Source organism: Hypanus sabinus, chromosome 21 (genome assembly GCF_030144855.1).
Source record: "Hypanus sabinus isolate sHypSab1 chromosome 21, sHypSab1.hap1, whole genome shotgun sequence".
Classification (NCBI taxonomy): domain Eukaryota; kingdom Metazoa; phylum Chordata; class Chondrichthyes; order Myliobatiformes; family Dasyatidae; genus Hypanus; species Hypanus sabinus.
This window is the reverse complement of record NC_082726.1, coordinates 51,406,030-51,420,722: the sequence shown is the minus strand read 5'-3', so window position 1 is coordinate 51,420,722 and position 14,693 is coordinate 51,406,030. Positions and strand designations below refer to the sequence as shown.

Genomic DNA, 14,693 nt, shown 5'->3' with positions numbered 1-14,693 from the left:
TTTCCGAGATACAGTGAAAAGCTTGTCTTGCGTACTGTTTATACAGATCAAATCATTACACAGTGCATTTAGTACAAATAATAATAATACATAATAAAGTGTAAAATCTAACAAAAGAGTGCAATGCAGGTAAACAATGAGGTGCAAGATCATAAGGTAGACTGAGAGACCAGGAGTTCATCTTGTCATACAAGACCCCTATTCCAAGGTCTGAGAACAGTGGGAGAGAAACTGGTCTTGATCTTTCAGGCTTTTGTGTCTTCTGCCCAGTGGGCGGGGAGAAGAGAGAATGTCTGGGATGGATGGGTCTTTGATTATGCTGGCTGCTTTACTGAGGCAGTGTAAAGTATAGACACAATCCATAGAGGAAAGGCTGGTTTCTGTGATGTGATGAACCGTGTCCACAACTCTCTGCAGTTCCTTGTGGTTATGGGCAACAAGCCATTAAGCATCTAGGCAGAATGCATTCTATGGTGCATCAATACAGATTGTTAAAAGTTGATGGTTTGTTAATAGACCAACTGAGGACATGGAAGTTATTGCTGTAGATCAGCCTGCATGTACTAATTAATTGCAGCTGCAGATCAGTGTTCCTACTCTGGAGTTACAGATGAGCATTCCCACCAATGTTTCACCTCATTCCCTCCTACGTGGCATGATATTTAGTGCCCTGTTTGACTCTGTTTGTTCTGAAATGCTGTCTGTTTACTCTTTTCCATAGATGCTGCCCGGCCCTCTGAGTTCCTCCAGCACCTTGTGTGTATTAAGTTGACAGATGAATTGGGAATGGTATATTGACCCCAGTATAGATGAGAGTAAATGAGAATATGTTGGGTGTTTGATAATCATTATAGACACCATAGGGTGAAGGGCCTCTTTCCATACATGTTCTCTACCACCAGCTACCACTGTAGGGATGTTTGGACTTGTGGCCCATACACAGAACGTGGAACGGTATAGCGCAGTACTGTTTAACCCATGATGTTTATCCACGGTCTATCTAACTCTTCCCTCCCACATAGCCTTCCATTCATATTTCACTTCCATGATTTGTGCCATTTGCTGCTGGAATTTTGGTGATTAGAGTCCTACCTGAGAGTGGTTTTGTATATTTCAAAATAAACATTATTCCCATAAATTTCCAAAGGACATGATATTATTAGCTGGTATTCATCAAAATCTTTCAGTAAGTAATTCTTGGCATTTTAGTGCGCTTGGCTGCTGCCCTTGGGATTTGCCAACTTCTCTGCTTGGCCTTCAAAGGATAGAGAAACGGAGTTAACCTTTCAAGTTGGAGATCCGGTAGGCCGCTGACCTGAAACATCAACTCTTTTTCCTCTTCCACAGTTGCTGCCAGACAGTCTGAGTGTTTCTGTCAGATTTCCAGAATTTGCAACGTTTTGAGTAGAACAGAAAGCTCTCTTTCAAGAGCACTTTCTATAAATTCTGAAAGTGCTTTACAGTTGATGAATACCTTTGAAGAGTATTCACTGTTCTAATGTAAGAAATGTGGCAGCTGGTTTGCCACAGAAAGCTCCAGAAATAGCAGGCAATGAGCTATTTTGAGTGACACTGCTTGGACAATGATTATTGACTGGAACATGAGGGAGAATTTTCCCAGTCATCTTTGAAACAGCGCTACAAGTTCTTTTAATGAGAGCTGATAATTTGTACTTTCACAAGGCAGGTGACAGCAGTTAGTACTCAATACAGGTTTCCACATTTGCAAATAATCAGTCTTTCCTGTTTGCATAAGAATGATCCAGATCATTTATCTGTAACAATCTTTCAGTTTTTCTCTCTCCACAGATGCTGTCTGGTCTGTATTTCCATCAGTTGTTCTGCATATCAGAGTTTCAACATGTTATATATTTTTCTAACTGGTTGTCTTCATTCAGCTACACTTAGTGTATGTTCGTGGTCTTCTGCTGCTGTAGCCCATCTACTTCAAGGTTCGATGTGTTGGTTCAGAGATGCTCTTCTGCACACCACTGTTTTATGGCATAATTATTTGAGCTACTGTTGCCTTCCTGTTAGCTTGACGCAATCTGGCTATTCTCCGCTGACCTGTCTCATTAACAAGGCATTTTTGCCCACAGAACTGCTGCTCAATGGATGTCTTTTTTTATCATACCATTCTCTATAAATTCTAGATACTACAATGTGTGAAAATCTCAGGAGATCAGTTTCTGAGATATTCAAGCCTCCCTGTATGGTACCAACTATCATTCCACGGTCAAAGTCACTTGGATCACATTTCTTCCTCATTCTGATGTTTGGTTTGAACAACAACTGAATCTCTTGACCATGTCTGCATATTGTTATGCATTGAGTTGCTGCCACATGATTGGCTGATCGGATATTTGCATTAATAAACAGGTTTACCTAATAAAGTGTCCACTGAGGGTATCATGTGGATGCTCCAAAAATCATCGGGTCACCTGGACAGCCTTGGTCTCCGTCACAGATGCTCCTTTTGTTCCCTCTATCCTCTGGCTCATCTTCAGCTTGCTCCTTCATTGTTCCAGTTCCGGTGAAGGATGATTAACCTGAATCATTAACTTTGGTTCATTCTCCACAGATGCGGTCTGATATGCTGAGTTTTTCTAACACCACCACCGTCTACTGTTAATCTGTTTCCTGCCATTCATCCAATTCTCTATTCATGCTACTACCATGCCGTGTAGTTCACCGTCTCCCATTTTGATGGTGAGATTATTATGTGGCACATTGCTGACTGCCTTTTAACACATCAAATGCATTTTGCTCACTGGTCTTTCCCATTTTTTAATTTGGAGTTAGATATATCATGCTTCCTATATACTGTCCATATTCAACTTTTTTTTATAAACGATTTATTTGGTTTTATGGTCATATTTTGCTAGTTCTTAATAAGATTTGCACAGTGATGGACAGTTTGCCTTTGCCCGCCTGTCATTTTTTCCCAGATGATAGAAAATGGAGCGCCTGGAAGCTGTTGATATTTACATTCAATCCTTGAGAGCATGTCTGTACTTGGAACTAGATTCCTGGGACTAAGTCAATATTTGCAGAGGATCATAGAGTATGAATGTTTGCAGAGAAGTCTAGGTGGATGTAAATTTTTATGTGGAATCATGGCAGTATGGTGTGTGTCATGAAATTTGTTGTTTTGTAGTGGCAGTACAGCACGACATAACAATTACTAGAAATTACAAAAAAAAAATACATAGTGTGAAAGAGGAATAGTGAGATAGTGTTTGTTGGGCCATGCACCATTCAGAAATCTGATGGCGGAGGGTCAATAGGCTGCTTCTAAAACATTGAATGTGCTTCTTCAGGCTCCTGTATCTCCTCTTTGATGGTAGTAAAGAGAAAAGGGGTCCTGGATGGTGAGGGTCCTTAATGATAGATGCTGCTTTCCTGAAGCATCACCTTTTGATCATGTCCCCGATGGTGTGTAATTTGATACTGTATCTTCAGCTTTATAAAACTCTGTTTACACTGCAACTGGAGTATTGCATTCCATTCTGGTTGCCCATTATAGAAAGGATATGGAAGCTTTGGAAAAGATTACCAGGATGCTGCCTGAATTAATGTGCATGAGCTGTAAAGAGCCAGTTTCAGAATTTCAGTTAACTGATGCAGACCAGACAAAGCATCGAAATAACAACGAAACACAAGAACTGTGTGAACCACTTAGAAGGTTTACTTGTGTTCATAAACCCCCAGAGAGACTGATAGAGACATGTTAAGTTATGCATTTGTTTTGATCAATGTTGCTAATTGTTTCTTCTTAAGGAAAGGAAGATATGGTGAAATCATGTGTCAGAACATGATTGGATAGAGTTTGGAGCATGCGCAGAAATGAGTGAAAGATCAAGCAACATCGAGCATGGTGAGCGCTAGAAACAGCATGGTGCTGTAAGACACGTGTGGTTTTGTTCCTGTTGAGTTTGTTATACATACCGTGGGTTTCTAATAACAAAACATACTCTGGAGGAATAGAACTTTTATTTACAACAGCAACAAAACCACACGTGTCTTACAGCACCATGCTTCTCGATGTTTCTCGATCTTCCACTCATTTCTGTGCATCTTCTGAACTCTGTCCAATCACGTTCTGACACGTGATATTACCACATCTTCCTTTCCTTAAAAAGGAGAACAATTAGCAACATTGATCAAAACAAATGCATAATTTAACATGTCTCTATCAGTCTCTCTGAGGGTTTACGAACACGAGTAAACCTTCTAAGTGGTTCACACAGTTCTTGTGTTTCATTGTAATTTCCATGTTTTGTTTGTTCTGCCTCAGTTAACTGAAACTCAGAAGTTGGCTCTTTAATTATGGTTCTACAGGAGAATGTTACAAATATCATGGACTACACACACATCAAATTAAGAAGTTCTCAGAAGAGCCCAAGCAGTTAGATTACTCGTACTAACAATAAGAGAAAGATAACTCAGATTCCTAGGACACGTCGTGCAGAAAGGTGAACTAGAATAACTCATACTCTCTGGAAAGATCGAGGGGAGCAAACCTAGAGGAAGACCTTGGCTTACGTACATCAAAAGCCTAGCCAGGTGGCTACACATTGAGGAAATGGAAGTCATCCAAAGAATGAGGGATAGATCTATATGGAAAACCATGGTCACCAACGTCTGTATCAGATAACGTGCCTAGAGAGACAGACAGAGCTGTAAGGAGAGGTTCGACAAACTCGGTTTGTTTTCTCTGGAGTGGTGGAAGCCAAGGAAAGACCTGATAGAATTTTATAAACTTCTGAGAGGAATAGATAGATTAGACTGCCAGTATAATTCTCCCAGGATTGAAATGCCTGATATTAGAGGTCTTGCATTTAAGATGAGGTGGGTAAACTTTCAAGATTCAAAGTACATTTATTAGCAAAGTATGTATGCTGTCTACAATCCTGAGTTCAAAAGAGATGTGCAGGGCAATCTTTTACATTGAGAATGGTGGATGCCTGGAATTTGTTGCCACGTGCAGCTGTGGAGGCCAGGTTGTTGGGTGTATTTAAGGAAGAGATTGACAGGTTCTTGATTGGACATGGCATCAAAGATTACGGGGAGAAGGCCGGGGAATGGGGTTGAGGAGGAGGGAAAAAAAAGGATCAAACATGATTGAATGGCGGAGCAGACTCAATAGGCCAGATGGCCTAATTCTACTCCTATGATTTATGCTTGAGGTGGTGGTGGAGGCAGAAACAATAGGGGCATTTAGATAGGCAGATGGGTATGCATAGAAGGGAGGGATATGGACCATGTGCCGATAGAAGGGATTAGTTTAATTAGACATTATTACTTTACTTAGTTCAGTACAACATTGTCAGCTGAAGGGCCTGTACCTGTGCTGTACTGTTCTGTGTTCTCTATATTGATAACCATGAGCTGCTTTAAGATGCAATAAAGACTTGAATGCAGAAAAGATTTACAAGGTTGTCCAATGAACAAGAAGTCCTGAGTTGTAGAGAGGTTTTGGCCAAGCTAGGTCTTTATTTCTTGGTACAGGGAATGAATGAGGAATAATCTTGTATAAATGTTTTAAAATCATGTGAGGAATGGAAAATGTGGATGGTAAATGTAGGGTAGACCAAAACCAGAGGCATAGATTTCGAATGAGAGGGGGAAGATTCAGAAAGGATCTGAGGGGAAACTTTTTCATGCAGAGGGTGTTGAATATATGGAACACGCTGCCAGAGGAAGTGGTTGAGGTGGGTTCAATAGTATCAGCAAGAGGAAGTTCAAGAAGGGCAATAGTATCATTTCAGATGCACTTTGACAGCTGCAGGGAGGTGCAGGGGTGAGAGGGATATGGATCAAATCAAGGAAATTGGGACTAACTGGTTTGGGCACCTTGGTTAACATGGACTTGTTGGACAAAATGACCTGTGTCCATGCTCTATTGCTCTATGACTCAATCCTCACATAGTTTATGACCAATGAAGCACTTTTGAAGTATGGTCACTGTTGTATTTGCAGAGGTTCATGTGTATGCATCAGACTTTGCAGACAATCTCTCAGAAATTTGAAGAGTTTACTAATTATGACCTACTAATGGAGGGAGCAACAATCAAATAACGAAATCTCCATGGGGCCAACTGACATCGCTTGCTCCCATCGCTCCCATCTCCACTGCCCCAGAACAGGAGTAAGGAAAAGGTGCCACGTTTAGCAGTGGTGCCTGCTCTGTCCCATGGCTATGGCAAGTCTCAGCCTAGCAGAGACTTTGGGAACAAGGAAGGACCTGCAAGAGAAGTTGTCGTGCAGCGGCAAAGAGAAGAAGACCTTTGCGTTCTTCAGAGAGAATAGAAGGTAGAACTGAGGTGGAACCAGCCATGCATCCACTGACAATCGGAAGGAGAAGGAACAAGGGTTGGGTAAGGGACTAAGTTACTTGGTCACCCAACAATGCATGCTTCATCTTTTGTAAACACCCATGCATCCAATACTTTCCAGTGATATTTGTCCATTATAACAGCACATTATTATTGACGCAATGCCAGCCTTAGGCTGGAGTGACCTAGTTGGAGCTTTCTGCTGGGTGATAAGCCCAGTGCATTCCATGGGAAGCATTCACTCACTCCCATTTCTTCTTTCCAGATGCTGCTGGTCCATCGCAAGAGAGAGAAGAAGAGGCTGCAGGCGCCGTCCAAGGTGAGAAGCGCAGAGTCAGCTGGCCAATGGGGGAACGTGGCCCTACATCACGTGTGCTGGCGAGAGGGGCTCGGTGTCACACTGGCACCCAGAGGTTCAGGGAGTGGGACAGTGGCCTGAAATGTGGATTGCAGAGGGGCTGGTGGAGTTGCTGGCTTTGACCTTGTTCTGAGGGTGATGGACGGGCAGGAGTCCAATGCCTGAGGAAACCTGGTTGCCAATGAGTGAGCACTCCTGCCTCGGTGTGTTAACCCTCCAGTTAATCTGCTGAGGCTTTCTCTAACCTCGCCTAGCCTCCTTTCCCCTCACTCCACTGAAGCTGAGGCTCTTCAGCCATGGCTCAGTACTACCTCTGAGTTACAAGGCTGATGGTTTCAAGTCCCACTCCAGACTGGCATCCCTCGACTGATGGAATGCCACACCTTTTCAGACACCTACCTTTGGATGGGACACTGAACCGTGGATGCAAAAGATCCCAAAGCAACACCTGATAAAAGAACAGGCAAGTAATAAATCACTGGTTTGACCATAACTGGAGGACTGCCAATTCTGGCCACTGTACTTATGAAGAACTTGGATAAGATGCAGAATTGATTTATGGTGTGATTCTAGGGATGAGGATAAGGGGTCATAGCCTCAGGATTTGGGGGAGTAAATTTAGGATGGAGATTAGGAGGAACTGCTTTTCCCAAGGAGTGGTGAATCTGTGGAATGAAGCAGTGGAGGCTGACTCAGCAGATATATTTAAGACAAGGTTGGGTAGATTTTTGCATAGTAGAGGAATTAAGGGTTGTGGGGTGTTACGTATCCTGTAACTGGAGAACTTACCAGCAAAGATAGAGAGGTCCGTTGAAGTCTGATGTCACTATTTTCAAACGTTTTTATTTATAAAGGGGCACAAAAGTAAGGTTAACGCAAACATTCAGATAATGCACATCACCAATACTCAATCTAAAGCGTGGGTATAGTCATAATCATCATTAAGAAGTAATCTCGGCTGTTGTCTAGGGGATAATATTTTTGTCCATTGGAAATATAAAAAGTCATTCAGAAGTCTGCAGACTTTAGCCTTTCGAGGAATCGTTGGGTTTCACGTGTTTTAGAGGGATTGGTGAAAACGAAAAGAAAACTTGCCTGTGTCTTTATGAAGCCACTCTGTTAAAAATCAGGGGAGCGTTGGTTTCCCTGTTGTTAGTTCGAAGTCCTTCTCGGTAGTATCAGCCACCCGCTCCCCAGGCAAAGGAGTTAGGAACACACGTGGCGTTGAGTGGCTTCCAGCTCTCCCGGGAGCGTTGAGCGAGCAAGTTCTTCTGGTGCATCGCTAGGGTACTGCCTCCTGCAGTCCGCTTTTATCTTTACTTGCAGAGTTGTAGATGTCCATCCAAGTAGGGTGATGCAATCTCCACCCCCACATTGCCCGAGGGTGTCCATGTCCATGGTAGCTGTCACGTAGTAGGGACACACAGGTGCCTCTAAGAACAATGGCCAGAACCGTTGCATTGTCTCTCACTTCCGAGACCCGAATTAATAGCGATCTTGCGATTCTCCGGAAGGAGGAGGCTGCTCCCGCTCCTTCGGCCCCTCAGAGCTGTGGTACCTTCATAACAGGGGGAAAAAGGCAGATAGGTGGAGATGAGTCTGTGGTCAGATCAACCATAATGTTTTTGTATGGCAGAGTTGGCTTGACAAGCTAGATGGCCTACTCCCGCTCCTGTTTCTAATGTTCTTATATTCTTAGTTCTCTGGACAGACTGGAAAAGCTGTCCAGTCTGTCCTCGTTAGAGAAGAACGGAGAAGGATGAAAGAGGACCTGACAGAGATCTTTAAAATGATCGTTTTGGATTGTTAATATAAAGAAACAATTATCATTACAACACGGGTCGAAAACATGGGGGCATAGAATGAAGATGATTGGGAAAAGGACTTAAATTGACAAGTGGGAAAAATCTATTTACATAACAAATGGTTGGAGGTCTAGATCACACTATAAGGATGAGTGGTGAAAGCAGATTCAGTCATAACATTCCATGTGGAGAAAGATAATTATTGAAAGGGAAATATTTGTGGGTTGGCTTGGGAGAATGGAAGCTACCAGAATGCTGTTGCATGAGAGCTACTACAGATGTGATGGGCTAGTTTTTCTATCAAGAAAGGTTAAACTGTTTGTGTCTGTGTGTGTTGGTATTTAGAAGAATGAGGGGTGAAGTTACTGAGAAAAATAAGCATCTGAGGGAGGTATGACAGAGTGGATGTTGAGATGTTTTCAACAATGGGAGACACAAACAAGGGGCATAGGCACGAATTAAGGAAACAATATTTTAAAAAGGAGATGCATGCCAACTTTTTGCAAAGGATGATGAATTATTGGAATTCTCTGCTGCACAGGATTGTGGGGACTTGATCATCAGAAGTGTTTAAAGTTAGGTAGATAATTTTTTTGAAAGATTCGGAGATTAGCCAATATCATGTTGAATAGCAGGGCACTGAGGGTCACTCCTGCCCACTCTTTGCTTGTGTTCTGGTGCATGGCCTCAAGTTCAGGTTTCAGATTTGAATTTAGATTTGTTTATCATGTCTGCTTCAAAGCATACAGTGAAATGTGCACGAGCAACCAACACAGCCAAGGATGTGCTGAGGAGAGTCGGCAGGTGTCACCACACATTCTGGAGCGAGCATAGCATGCCCACAAAGAAAAGCATATTTCTGTACTGTGACCGATCTATATTCTGTTACCCTGGTGCCTTGGCTGCTGTTTGTCCTTCAATCACTATTAATAAGCAGTGATCACGTTGGAAGAATTGAGTGTAGGCCATCGCATGCCAGGAGGGGCGTAAAGGTAGTTGAGCAGGTACAGAGAAAATGTGCCAAGATGCTTCCCATTGAGCCATTTTAGGCCTGTTAGGCATGTTCTCCTTGCAGCCATGATTGACATGAGTTTTGATGTACTATGGTTGTTATAGATAAGGCAAATAAAAATAAGTTCCCTCTGTAACCAATGGCATAAGGACTAAGAATTTAAAACACAAACACACACACACACACACACACTCCCTCTCCCTCTCCCTCTCCCCCCCACTCTCTCTCACTCTCTTCAGGTTTTGGGGGAGAGATGCAGGAGAACGGTGTGAAGAAAAACTTCTTTCTGGAGCAATTGGTAATGATTAAGAACCTCCTGCAAATGTGCATCAAAGTTTCAGAGAGAAACTGGATCAGCAGTTGAGGGAAATAATTTTGTTGACCTCAAGTTCAAGTTTCTGTTTATCATCAGAATACTTGTGCTGGATATAAATGCTATGAAAATTTGTAACCTTTTTAGCATTACAAAACGTAAATTAACATAAGTTTACACGATCATAAATTGAATATAATTAAACATGCAAACATAAACAACAAGATTAACATAACAATCCCAGTGCAAGATTAAGAGAGAGAAGCGATTGTATAGTCCGAGGTCGTGTTAGGGCTTTTCAGGCTGGTTCAAGAACCTGATAGCAGTAGGGAAGAAGTAGTTGTTGAACCGTGAGGTGAGGGTCTTTAAGACTCTTGTACCTCTTGAGATGAAAATATTACCCAGATGGTGGGTGGAGATCACTGACGATGGAATCTGCCTTTCTGAGATATTGCATCTTGCAGATATCCTTGATGGTGGGGAGAGGTGTGAAATGAGATGGCCTGATTACGCTGCAAAGAGATGTCATGAACTTGGTGGTCTGAGAAGACTTCTGTGCTGTATGATTCAGCCGAGGGGAAATTCCTAAGATTATGAGAAGAAGACAGGAGATTGGGGTTGAGCTGGATAATAAATCAGCCATGATCAAATCTCGGAACAGATTTGATGGGCCAAATTCTGCTCCTATGTCTTGAAGTCTAATGGTCAAAGCCCTTTACATCTAAAGGAGGTTATTTCTGATATGTCCCCACAGATACGACGTAGAAAAACTTAAGATAATAATGTGTGTGAAAAAGTTGCCCATTTAATGTTTTATGTCCATTTAAATATCAATTATTCATCCCCTCCATAGATGCTGCCTGGTCTACTGAGTTCCTCTGGCACTTTGTGTATGTTGCTCAAGATTTCCAGCATCTACAAATTCTCTTGTGCTTGTAATTTGTGTCCATTTAATCCCCAGCTGTTTCATCACTGGCTTACATCATAATTTTTCTCTCCAAGTTGTAATACAATCTTTATTTTGAAAATTGCTGTTCAACCTGCTTCCAACACCCTATCAAGTAATGTATTACTGAGTAGAGCCCTTCACTGTGACTAAAAGTAGTTCTTGCCATCGCTGCCTCTGGCACTTTATCGAATCAAATGAGATCCACGTCCATTGATTACTCTGAGCTTCCTGACGAGGTATCAGTTTTTCCATATCAAAATCCAAACATTAATATAAAAGAACAAGGCTGACACCAGGGCTGAGGAAATTATAATAAAAATAATGAAAAGAGTATGCACAATATTTTTAAATGTATAGATATGGGATTGAAGCTTTGGACACTACCTCACTTTTTTAAAAAATATACAGTATTTCTCTTTTCGCACTTTTAAAAAATCTATTTAATATATATAATTGATTTATGAGTTTATTTTTTTAATTTTATTTATTTTTATTTCTCTCTGCTAGATTATGTATTGCATTGAACTGCTGGTGCTAAGTTAACAGATTTCATGTCACGTGCCAGTGATAATGAACCTGATTCTGAAAATGCTGCAAAAACTCAGCAGGTTATGCAGTATCTATAGGAGGGGAATAAACGGTTGACTTTTCAGGGTGAGACCCTTCATCAGGGATAGCATTCTGTTCATAACATCAGGAAATGCAGTAATTAGTCAGTTTAAAAATGTTCAAATATGACCCTGGGCTATAAAAGATATGAAAGCTGTAGTAATTCAAATTTGTTTCAATTGTCTCTTTTATGTCAGTGTAATTGGCAAAGCTCACATTTATTGCTCTTCACTAATTGAATGAGGAAGTGATTGAATGGTGGAGCAGACTTGATGGACCAAATGTCCTAACTGTGTTCCCGTGTCTTAATGCCTAGTGGAATTGTGTCATCTTCTCATTCTGGTGATGATACACCCACAGTGCTGTCAGACAGAGGGTTCCAGCATTAGCTGCACTGATGATGAAGGAGAAGTCATCTACAGTCATCTACTTCTGAGAGAGGATTTTGTGTGTATGTGTGTGTTTTTCCTTAATTCAATGTTCAGATATTGTGAACAGGTGCAATTCTGTGAGCCAAGAACAATCATCAGTCACCCCTCTTTCTCTGTTTGCAACCCTACGTTGTAAGTCATTTTGTGCAGTGCTCTGTGCTGAAGGCACTAGGTATCTATTGGAAAAAGCTTAGTTTCTTAACTTTGATTAATGTATTACTGAAAGACCTGGCGGAATCTAGCCCAGATGCATGGTTCTGTCCGCCCACACATCTCAGTAACGTTTATATTCAATAACTGATTGCCTCACGTGGTTCTTCTCTTGAATTTCATCTAATCCCTGATGAACAGTTGCATTAACCCCACATCCCAATAACTTCAATATTCATTGACTAGTTGCATGCTGTGATTCTTCTCTTAAATTTCAAAATAATCTGGGAGTGTTAGTGGATCCTGGTCAGAACCTTGATGTTAAAAAAAATGAGTCATGGATTCATAGAGTGTGGGAAGAAGACCCTTCAGCCCCTCAAATCCACACTGAGATCAACAAAACACTAAGTGCTGGCAGAACTCAGCAGGCCAGACAGCATCTACAGGAGGAGCTAGTGACGGCGTATCGGGCCGAAACCCTTCATCAGGAGATCAACAATCTGTTTACTCTAATCTGACATCCCATTTTCTAAATTCTCCCCATATTTATTATCAAAGTACATATGTGTCACATAGACCACCTTGAGATTTATTTTCTTTCAAGCATTTTCTGCAAAATAAAGAGATGCCACAGAATTTACAAAAAAAAGCTACATAAAGACTGATAACCAACCCAAGTGAAAAAGAAGACAAGTTATGCAAATTAAATAGATAATACTGAGAACATGGTTGTCGAGCCCTTAGAAAGTGAGTTTGCAGTTTGTAGAATCAGTTCAGACTTGAACTGAGTGAAGTTACCCACACTGGTTCAAGGGTCTGATGGTTGTAGGGTAATAACTGCTCCTGAACCTGGTGGTTTGGGAAATAAAGCTGCTGCACCTTCCACCCGATGGTAGTAGTATGAGGAGAGTATGGCCTGGGTAGTGGGGGTCCTTGATGATGGATGCAGCTTTCTTGTGGCAGCACTCCCTTGTTAATGACAAACTAGGCTTTGTTTTCACATCTTTGGGATGTGGGAGGAAATTGGAGATGCTGGAGGAAACCCTCTCCACCTTTGATCAGAGGGTTCTACCCTGTGGATTCAGATTTCCTGGGAATATTCAGGGCCAAGATGAAGGCATAAAGTCATAGAATAACCTTTGTCCCATCTTGCCATACTGACCTGAGCTAGTTCCATTTGCTAGTTTCCATTTTCCATATCCCTCTCAGTCCTTCCTGTTCTTTGGAATCAGGTTTACTCATATCACATGTACTGAGATACAGTGAAAAGTTTGTTTTGCATACTGTTTATGCAGATAAAACCTTAACACAGTGCATTGAGGTAGAACAAGGTGAAACAAAGTTCTATTTGCTCTATAGCTATTACACTTTATTTTTACAAAAACAATGCAAAATAAAATCTAACAGCAATAGATTTGCTGATTTTTACGGGGTCAGGGGTAAGTGTTTTTTACGCAGAGAGTGGTGAGTGCATGGAATAGGCTGCTGGAGGCAGGAACAATAGTGTCTTTTAAGAGACTCCTGAATTAGGTACATGGAGCTTAGAAAAACAGAAGGCTATGGGTAAGCTTAGGTACTTCTAAGGTAAGGGCATGTTTGGCACAGCCTTGTGGGTGCAATGGCCTGTATTGTGCTGTAGATTTCTATGTTTCTATCGAGAAAGTGGTGGTTGGCATCTGTCTGTCTCAAAGGACAATGGGTGATGATGATCATCACAGGCCTAGGTGGAAGGTATGGGGATCCTGAGATGCTCAGTCATCAAGATCCCCCTCTTGCCCACAGCAATGGAGTCCAAAGGAAAGCTTATGAAGCAATATTAAACACAAAGTACACCACAGATGCTGTGGTCAAATCAACACGTACAACACACTGGAGGAGCTCAGCAAGTTGGGCAGGATCCGTGGAAACGAGCAGTCAACGTTTCGGGCTGAGACCCTTCGTCAGGACTGAAAAAGGAGGGGGCAGGGGCCCTATACAGAAGGTGGGGGGAGGGGGGAAGATGCCAGGTGAAAAACCAATCAGAGGAAAGATGAAGGGGTGAAGGAGGGGAAGCAGGGAGGGGATAGGAAAGGTGAAGAAGAAATGTAAGGGGAAAGCACTATGGGGAGTAGAAGAAGGCAGAATCATGAGAGGTGATGGGCAGCTGGAAGAGGAGGCAGAGTGAAAGTGGGTTGGGGGAAGGGAGGAGGAGGGAATTACCGGAAGTTGGAGAATTCAATGTTCATACCAAGGGGTTGGAGACTACCCAGACGGTATATGAGGTGTTGCTCCTCCAACCTGAGTTTGGCCTCATCATGGCAGAAGAGGAGGCCATGTATGGACATATCCGAAAGGGAATATGAAGCAGAGTTGAAGTGGGTGGCAACTGGGAGATCCTGTCTGTTGTGGCGGACGGAGCGGGGGTGCTTGACGAAGCGGTCCCCCAATCTGTGTCGGGTCTCACTGATATGGAGAAGGCTGCACCGGGAGCACCAGATGCAATAGATGACCCCAACAGACTCACAAGGGAAGTGTTGCCTCACCTGGAAGGACTGTTTGGGGCCCTGAATGGTGGTAAGAGAGGAGGTGTAGGGACAGGTGTAGCACTTACGCTTGCAGGAATAAGTACCAGGTGGGAAATCTGTGGGGAGGGACGTGTGGATAAGGCAGTCGCGGAGGGAATGATCCCTGCGAAAAGTGGAGAGGGGTAGAGAGGGAAAGATGTGCTTAGTGGTGGGGTCCTGTTGAA

General features: G+C 42.4%; 1 protein-coding gene and 1 long non-coding RNA gene across 6 annotated transcripts in view; one reads left to right on the top strand and one right to left on the bottom strand.

Moving 5' to 3' along the window:
• The window catches only part of LOC132379043 (PH and SEC7 domain-containing protein 1-like), a 222,282-nt gene that overhangs the window by 100,218 nt on the left and 107,371 nt on the right, over positions 1 to 14,693 (top strand). For 3 of the 5 annotated variants that reach the window (XM_059946520.1, XM_059946519.1, XM_059946522.1), the window contains one exon: positions 6,604 to 6,657. The exons of 1 other annotated variant lie outside the window; for it this stretch is intronic. In XM_059946520.1, coding sequence (XP_059802503.1) covers positions 6,604 to 6,657 — 54 coding nt within the window. Of the gene's footprint in view, positions 1 to 6,073; positions 6,381 to 6,603; positions 6,658 to 14,693 lie in introns of those variants that run through there. One more of the 5 variants, XM_059946526.1, reaches the window with a different exon arrangement.
• LOC132379044 (uncharacterized) overlaps positions 6,780 to 14,693 on the bottom strand; it is a 44,572-nt gene continuing 36,658 nt past the window's right edge. The window contains exon 4 of the long non-coding RNA XR_009507275.1: positions 6,780 to 8,254. This is a non-coding gene — a long non-coding RNA (uncharacterized LOC132379044). The remainder of the gene's footprint in view (positions 8,255 to 14,693) is intronic.